General features: G+C 35.3%; 1 protein-coding gene across 1 annotated transcript in view; it reads right to left on the bottom strand.

Annotated features, from left to right (window-relative positions):
- LOC106870179 (carbonic anhydrase-related protein 10) overlaps nucleotides 1–10,000 on the bottom strand; it is a 1,185,504-nt gene that overhangs the window by 261,857 nt on the left and 913,647 nt on the right. The window contains exon 8 of the mRNA XM_089355291.1: nucleotides 278–432. Coding sequence (XP_089211417.1) covers nucleotides 278–432 — 155 coding nt within the window. The remainder of the gene's footprint in view (nucleotides 1–277; nucleotides 433–10,000) is intronic.

Below are 10,000 nucleotides of genomic sequence, written 5' to 3'. Positions count from 1 at the left end.
ATATATATATATATATATATATATATATATATATATATATATATATGTATATATATATATATAGCGTAAGCGACCTACATTTCTAAAATGTCGGTTATGCAGACGGCAAGTTTGTGATGCACACGCATCTTAGATCGGTAGGAATTTCAACTCAGTGTAAAAAAGAGCCAGAAGAAATGCAGCCAAGGGTTTTATCCGAAGTGCGAAGGCTTTTTCTAACTTAGCTTCTTAACACAAGTTTGTAATAATGATGGAAAGAACATTAAAATATACTCACTTGGTCACGTGATACGTAGATTGGACGATTAAAAATTATCCATGTTACCGTCTCATGACAACCAGGTTCAGTAAGAGAACCTTCGTATGTGATGAACAAATCTGTTTTAGGAATTAATTCATCTAAAGATAAATGATGAATTGTAGCCTTGTGACCTGCAAAGACAAACATATGTGGTTGGATTTGTCACTAAAAGAAGATATCTATCCAAAGTAAATACAAAGAAAAATTACAAAATTTATACAGTGAAATACATCGAAAAAATGTAAAACTTTCATAAATTAATATAATGCCAAATGCATACACACATACATACATACATACATGCATGCATACATGCATACATATATACATACATACTTGCATTCATACATACATACATACATACATACATACATACGTACGTACGTAAGCACGGAGAGAAACGTCTCGAGAAAAATACAAGAGAAAACGACATCTACAGATCATTGACAAAGTGTTTGCAAATCCAGTACCCAAGATACGCTTTCAGCTTCGTACCCATTATTATAGGAGCATCAGGATATATACCAACCCATCTAGAGCACAATATGGATGAACGTGGAGTCTTAGGGAGAGAATTTCATCCTCAAAACTTCGATAGACTTTTAATTACAACAGTTTCGGATTTTGCAAAAGAACACGACAAATATTCCCTGCTAGAGCGGGTAATTTAAAAATATTCTATCGATAAATGACTTTTAGAGGAGCCGTTTAAAATTTTCGCCCGAAGCGAGGTCCAGAATACCCGGAATTCTTGAAAACCGAGATGAGGGATCTTCCCTTTCTTCATTCTCCGACTAACATTTTTTTCTACTCTAGGCAAGCCCTAAATTTTGTGGTAGGGGGTGAGTCGATTAGATCGACCCCAGTACGCAACTATACTGAATTTATCGACCCCGAAAGGATGAAAGGCAAAGTTGACCTCGGCAGAATTTGAACTCAGATCGTAAAGACAGACGAAATAAGCATTTCGCCAGGCGTTTTTCGACTAACAAGCCAGCACCGAAAGTGAGGTGTGTAAATGTGCGTGGCTTGGGGTCAGATTGGTAGCAAGTTCACGTGGTCAACGATCTGAGGTCTTTTGATTTAGATGTGGCTGCTATTAGTGAGAATCTCCAGAAAACATGCTCTAGCATCCATTTTAAAAGACTTCGAGATATTCTCATCTTGTGGTATGTAGAGAGCGGGTAGCGGTGTATGACTAAGCATGAGCTACGTATATATGCTGCTACCACACAAATTTAATGTAAATTTGAACTTCGAACGCTGCCCTTGCGCATTAAGGAAACACATATACGCAAAGAAAAAGCAAGATTACATCAAATGTTCATTTCATAAAATGCTTTGTATCAGATGGTTTCCTTTTTTTTTTTTTGTTCATTATAATAGGCTATAGACGTAAACAATACTGCGGTTACTTAAAGGAATTCATACAATGCAAAGCATAGAAATGTAACATGGAAATGTAGTTACGTTGCTGTAAGTTCAAAATCCAATTTAGTTTTCTCGAAGATAAACTTGATTTTAATAACTTAGTTATAAAATATATTTATTAATTCTATGAAATTAAAATAAAATGAAACAGCATTTAGTAAACAGTGTAAATTTAGTTTTGGAGAGATACTAATTTATATTTAATAATACACCCATCCCTCCTCACACCAAGTTAAATTTCATTTTATTTTTAGACTGAACGCGTCAATAAGTTTTGCTAAAATCGAGTTACTGCTGTTTTTTTTTATATTTGCGAAACTTAATTTATCCGTAGACTATTGTTAAAGATGTAAATTTTATGTAAACTTGATATTTGTGATTTGGCTGAAAACGTCTAGTTTACAAATCTTTACTGAACTGGTAATACATTCATTTCCTAAAACATGTTCGAGAAAATTATATACCGAAAGATTCATATACACTAGTAATCGGGAAGCTGGGACAAGCTTGTTAAGTAATATATTAACGTTCACCAGGTTTCATATTGTTGAATCGTTTGAGTTGCTAATCCAATACACACTCTTGTATTCATAGTAGTCGATTTGGGAAAATTTGATATATGTAAGTATAAATATTATAATAAATTAATAATCCGCTCTGCAAGAGACACAAGGCCTGATGTTTTGGGGAAGAGGACGAGAATAGTGAATTATGCCGACTCCACTACTTGTCTGGTAGCTATTTTATCGACCTGGAGAGAATGAAAGGCAAATCTACTTGGTGGAATTTGGACATATTGTAAGAACGTAAGTAATGCCACTAAGCATTTGCACCTGCGTGGTAACAATTCTGCCTTATAAATTGTTAAGCTCAAAAATATGATATATTATTCACAGGGCAACTCTAGAAATAAACATTTATGACGAAGAAAAACGTGTAGATACGAACTGTTGTAAGTTTCCCACTATAAATCCAGGTCTAAAATCTAAGAAACATGATATAAATCCAGAACTGAAGATCAGCACATCGATTGCAGAATTAAGCAGAATATGAAGGCAATTAAGAAAATATTAAAAACAAAATATGTACAGAATTGACTAAGAGAGTATAAGTTTGTGTAAGAAATGACGGTTTGTTTTTATATGAATATGAATGTTTTAACTAAAGAGAAAGAAAAGAACTAATTGAAAAAGGAACGTTTTAGAGCCAAATAATTGGTTAGTATATTTTAAAAACTATCGTTCTATTATTCAAAAAAGAAAGTGTTTATATATATATATAACAGACGATTTCAAATCTGCTTTTATAGTTACATTTGATGTAAGGGCTGTGAACTCCAAGGAATGTATTATTGTCAGACAAATTTTTTAAAGAGTTTTCCCGAGGTTACTTTTGTCTGTATACTTTCAGAGTCGATGAAATGAAGTGGCAATCAAGTATTGAGGTCGATGATATTGATAAAACTCCTTTGTTTTAAATTTGCTGTTCTTCCAATGTGAAGGCGTCGTACTGACAGAACTATGAGAGCGTTCGAAAATATCTCACTGTATTTGCTGCGGCTTGAGTTTAAATCCCGCGGAAGTCAACATTAATTTCACCCTTTCAAAATCACAAAAACAAATTACCGTTAGGGTTCACAGGATTGACACTATCGACTAATCGCTTTCTTCACTAATGATGGCCTTATGTTTAACTTAGAAACAATTATCATATATTGGAAACGACAAGAGATTGGCAGAAAGCGTAGAATAAATTAGTTTGTGATATATATTCTGGCATTTTACGAGATCAAATCCCATCAGGTTTGCGTTGCCTTTCACCATTTTACGATCGGAATTTGTAGTATCAGACAAGAATTGAAGCCAGTTTAAAGTGTTTCTCAGTCATCCAATGTTTCTGACCTCCTATTTATGAAAATTATAATTACATTTTATGCAATAAGCTCGTAATACAAGAATCAACCTAGCATGGAAATACAGTTTTAGAACTATTTTCATTCACATTTTTCAGATCAGCAAAATTTTAAAACATTTTCAATCTTCAAGTTTTTGCAGTAAATGGTCTGCAGCCATGCTGGGGCACCACCTTTGATGCTTTCGCTAAGATGATTGACTCCAGTACTTATTTTCTTAAAGTTCGGTAGTTGTTATCATATGGGTCTCTTAGCCTAAACTACTAATTTACTTGGAAATAGACAGACCGAGACCAGATATCAAAGAGTATGGTGGTAACAAGCACAGAGACACTCAGATACACACGCTCGCGCGCGCACACGCACTTGTGTATGTGATGGGCGTCTTCCAATTTCCGTCCAACAAATCCACTGCCCGAGGCAGTAGTAGAAGACACGACCAAGATGCCATGCATTGGAACTGAACTGGGAATCATGTTGTTGGGAACTACACTTGTTTCCACACAACTAGTGAGAAGATGGTGAGTACGTGTGAGTTTATAAGTGTAGCATTGTACTCCTAGTCAGGGAATGAAAACTGGCTGAAAATAAATCTGTTTTTGTCAAATACAAAGTACACGATAAGGTAAAGAATATTCAACTAAGCAAGCGCAATAATGTAAACTAATTTGCTTTGTTACTCATATATCTCCTATGACTGAATACTTGATGCATAAACAGACGAAATCATTTGCCGTAAAGAACCGGTGCCGCCAATTTGTATTTGGAATTTATATATTCATACCGAGAGAATTCATTGCATTACAATTTTAAGAAGGAACATGGACACGCTCAGAGGTTTCGTTTCTACAAAAGTGGAGATCGTTGACTAAGACGAATGTAACTGCTTCTCTGCTCTGTAAAAAACCTCTGAAAAAAACCTCTGTAAAAAACCGATGCAACGAGATAATTCTCTTTTACCATTAGTTTGTCGAAATCATTTTATTACTTTCGAAACCAGATCTATACAACTAGAAATTGTGTTGTATTATTTCATGGTCATGGAATAACGTGACGCATAATTAGAGCAGTGCATACACCAAGGAAAATTCTTCCAGTAAATACAATCATGAATTTCTAAAAGCGAAACCCACGAAAAAGCCTCATGGAAAAAAAGTTTCTAAACTACGCTCAACTAATCTCGAAAAGAAAAAAATAAGAAAACAAAAGAAAGAAAATTAAGAATTTATTCTTCTAATAGCTTACCATTTACAAACTATTAACATTTTTAGCGGAAACGTAATGGGAACATTTCTTCCAAAATGATGAAACTATACATCAGCCCAGGAGAAATAAAAGAAATGATGAAGATAAAGCGTGATAGCATGTTGCCTAAATTTTCATTTACGTTTATATAATCGATATTTATTTATCTTCTGAACATTAAAAAAATTACTTGTTCGAAGAATTGAACTAGAATCAAGCACATGCTTTCTGACATCTTACTTTTACGACATTACTTATTGAGTCACGAGTTTAAGTGAGTTTAAGGTCACAAAACGACTGGAAATTATTTTAACTGGGGTTTACAGGTGTCTTTCGTGATTCATCGGATTATCTCCAAGTCGATGATATTCGATAGTTTACGTTCTAGAAATAAAATCGAACGTTAATACCTATCTTACTATATGAAGTAACACGCATTGTGCATGCACAAGACATTAAAATATCGGGGCTGTTTGTTTCTGTCATCATGACTTGAACTGTCTAAGTTATATTTGCTGAATAGGCTAAATGTCTTCTCCGTAACTAAAGTGTCTTTCACGTACATCTAACTTACAATCATCCCTCTCCTAATCAAGTAAAAACGTATATTCTCTCTAATATTTTGTGTGTGTATATATTCTCTCTACTATTTTGTGTGTGTGTGTGACTGCTATTTCAGATTAGTGTAATATATAATAGGAAATTCACCCTTTACACAAGACCTTCCTCACTTAGTACGTCTGAAAATAGATATGTATTGCAAAAGAAGATAATGCTGCTCTATTTTCCCATCGTTAGTGTACCTATCCCTTATTCTATCTCTCTCTCCCTCTCTCTCTCTCTCTCTCTCTCTCTCTCTCTCTCTCTTTATATATATATATATATATATATATATACATGTGTGTGTATGTGTAAGAATAGTTTGACTCGGTTTAATATAACCATATGACTTAATAATTTCGTGGATGTGAGAAAATGTTAAACATCTATTGGGAAGGTAACATCACGTGGTGTTAATGCAAGTTATACCAATTGTCTTCATTAGTTTTTTGCTCACCTATACAGACACGATATTTGTAGAATGCTGTTGTCACTTTGGCTTTTGACTGCAGTATATGTAACATACCAGTGACATCAGTTCCTTGTGTTGAGTACTAAATAAATACGGTATGTTGGCTAGGGTTTCTAGCTCACCCTTTGTTGAACGAGTTTCTGTAGCTCACCCTTGCTGAGCGAGGGTCTGTTGCTCACTCTTTGCTCTTTACGTGGGAGGAAGAAAATTTGAATGCCTTGGGTTACAATTGAGGATCGAGCTAAACCGGTGGAGCTGTAATCTAAATGGGTATAAATACCAAGCACTTGTTAGTACATCTAGATCGTTGGTTCCCAACTAGTTTTCATCAATAGACCGCTTTGGTTACACTTTTATTCTAGTGGGCCCCACCAAAGACATTCGCTATTAAAAAATGTTTGACATATTTTTTCAAAATTACTCTTGTTATTCACACATGGATTTGTGTATTAATTTGTTATTCATGCATTAATCTTTCAAAACCTTTTCACGGATACTTAATATAAAACTGTGTATCCTATTTTACAATTCTGCTTGTGTGAATCTCCACAAGCCTTATATGGACTCTGGTTGAGAACCACTGATCTAAATTGTCATTGGCTTGAAGTTATTTACCAGGGCGACCACTAATGGCAAAGATAATATAGTTTATTCTTGTTAATGGATAATGTTGGTGGACCATGTGTATCCTTTACAGAGACAGAGCTGGCAACCGCTAAGAGAGAGAGCAAAAGAGAGAGAGAGAGAGAGAGAGAGAGAGAGAGAGAGAGAGAGGGAGAAGGAGAGGGAGAAAGAAACATTGAGAAAGAGAGAGATATGGCGAGAGAGTGCAAAGCGTGCGAGAGAGAGGGGGAACAGAGAAGAGTGCAACAAACTGGCAGACAGCAAAATTTCCACAAGCGTTGCTACATCAATTTCGTCAGTCAGATATTTTAATTAGTAATAATCCTATCAAAGTGGTTATCTTAACGATTGATCTAATGTTTTATTATAAGTTAAGTAGTATTACAGTTGTTATCTCTATTATTAATACATACGATGCAATGCCTCTTAACATGGAATGTAAGAGTGTATTTATGTGTGTTTTACCGAAATGTTCAGCGAAATATATATATATATAGGAGCTTTCTGCTATGGAGACTACCAAAACAAATAGGGACATTTGTAATCCAAACAAAATCTCAACATAGTGGTGTCAGTTAATAGCTCAGCTGAGTAACTTTGTTATTCTTTGATATTGTAAATAACAAGGATGTTTTGACGGTGTACAGAATGTCTTGAATTCATTATACTCCAATAAGTCAACATCCATAAGCATGTTGTGTGTTTTCGATGACAGCCTTACTTTAAGCTGTTTCATTCAAATCAATGCTATCGGGATGTTTGTATAGCTGGTTTCCTATCGTAAGAGTTGAAGTTATTAGTTACTACGGTACAATTCATCAATACACCTACAATATATCACTGCAAGATTTATTGATAACAAACTTAGAAGTTACTTATTTCTAATTAAGATTTGCGTTGTTACATATATTCAAGAATGTTATGAAAATATTCTTGATAAACCATTGTAAACAAATCTACGAACCTTTTTTCATTCTACACACACACACACACACACACACACACACACACACACACACACACACATACACACACAGACACACACACACACACGTATATATATAGGATATTTTCGTATTTAAATCAAACTTCAGTTTCAACTTATAGGCTTTTTATTAGTTGGAAACGTAAAATATCAAACAGGTACTTCTTAAGAATATTAGATAATATAAAACTATAGAGGACATTATTAAAATATTAGGAGTGAATATTAACAGCCATTTTTTCACTGTTGGTACATCTAACTGTTTTACTAAAGAAAAATCACACATAAGTATGATAGAAACTAATTATTAATAGACAGTCATCATGGTAATTTAATGAATGTTCAATATATAATATTCTTTTCTACTCTAGACACAAGGCCCGAAATTTTTTGGGAGAGGCCCAGTCGATTAGATCGACTCCAGTACGCAACTGGTACTTAATTTATCGACCCCGAAAGGATGAAAGGCAAATTCGAGCTCTGTGGAATATGAACTCAGAACATAAAGACAGACGAAAAACCCTTAAGCATTTCGTCCGGCGTGCTAACGTTTTTGCAAGCTCGTCGCCTTGTTCACTATATACTACTAATAAAATAACTGTAGTTTGGTTAACGACACAACCCGTGTCGTTAGGTGTGCGAACTCCTACCATCTTCTAGTAGTTTGACAGGACCAGTACTCCAGCCTGGTTTCGGGATATTTTATGCCCATCCTCAGTACTAGACACCTCTCCGCTAGAGATGGTAGTCATTCTCTCTAGCTCTCAGTTTATAGAAAAATAAGTATCCACTACTGAGAATGGGCATAATATAAACTGAAATTAGGCTGGTCTCCTGGTCCTGCCAAATCGCTAGATGAGGATAGGGGTTCGCTCCCTTTCTTGCAATATATCTGTCATAGGTTGTGTCATTAACCAGCTGGAGGTGTTCTTCTGGGGTTAAAAATATAGTGGTAGCTTCGTTCCATACGGAACAGCCATGTTGAACTGGCAACAAACATTACATTTCAGTATAGTTCTTTTTTGCGTCTCTTACAGAGATGTTAGAGGTAGCTACTTTGCTTCTCATATATATATATATATATATATATATATATATATATATATATATATATATAGGTATGTATGGATGAACGTATGTATGCTTAAGTCGACTAAAAGTCCATAAGTCAAGAAAAACGATGCCGCTCGTGACTGTCAATAGAGTGGATATATTATCCGAAATGTACAGTTTTATATATCCATCATGGGTGACGTTATCTATCGGTTTCACGCTATAAGTACGACGAAGTATTAGGTAACAATCCGATTATATAACCCTACGCTCATCGGAAGTATATATGTATATATATACTTATAATATAATCTAAACAGCATCCTCAATTTTGTGTTACTGAAAGAGTTACTGAGACAAAGTGGTCGCAGATAAAGCAACGATGATTGAACCTCTGTTTGATAATATATGTAATATTCCGATTAAAGTCACAAACTACTTATAATACTATTTATCACATACTGAGTAGAATTCTAGATACAAAATGTAAGAAAATGTGACAATGACTCTATCTCTTTTTTTCCACCTACTCATTAAGAATTCTGAACTAGGCACAAGGCCCAACATTTTTGGGGAGGGGCCCAGTCGATTAGATCTACCCCAGTACGCAACTGGTACATAATTTATCGACCCCGAAAGGTCGAAAGGCAAAGTCGACCATGGCGGAATTTGAACTCAGAAAGCAAAGACAGACGAAATGCCACTAAGCATTTCGCCCGGCGTGCTAACGTTTCTTATTTCTTTACTGCCTACAAGGGGCTACACACAGAGGAGACACACAAGGAAAGGCAAACGGATTAAGTCGATTACATCGACCCCAGTGCGTAACTGGTACTTAATTTATCGACCCTGAAAGAATGAAACGCACAGTCGACCTCGGCGGAATTTGAACTCGGAACGTAGCGGCAGACGAAATACGACTAAACAGTTTCGCCCGGCGTGCTAACCTTTCTGCCAGCTCGCCGCCTTTCTCAACGAATATATTGACTCACACTGTAATTCGACAATTCCTTTTACTTAACAGGTAGTTATAAGAATGCTTTGAGTGATACATTTTGCAGTCAGCTAATATGAATCCATAGTGCAATTGCACGTCTTTCTTACATGTCAACTCAGCATTTCCTGTTTCTTAGTAGCTACTTCCTTGATTAGGTCATGGAAGAATGTGTCTTTTATCTGGGATCACTTCATCAACATTTTGCTTTGTTTTACGTATTCAATCTCTTGCTACTAGATATATCAGTCGCGGGGTCAGTGATTTTGCTGTGTGAAATTCACTGAGAAAATAGGAAGGAAAAGATTAGCTATTATGGCTATTGCATTCTTCTGCTCTTTCTGTAAATTTTGCAGAGAACATTGCATGATGTATATCCATGG

This window comes from Octopus bimaculoides, chromosome 7 (genome assembly GCF_046866305.1).
Source record: "Octopus bimaculoides isolate indiv1 chromosome 7, ASM4686630v1, whole genome shotgun sequence".
Classification (NCBI taxonomy): Eukaryota; Metazoa; Mollusca; class Cephalopoda; order Octopoda; family Octopodidae; genus Octopus; species Octopus bimaculoides.
The sequence above is the reverse complement of the archived record's forward strand: the minus strand, read 5'-3'. Positions and strand labels throughout refer to the sequence as shown.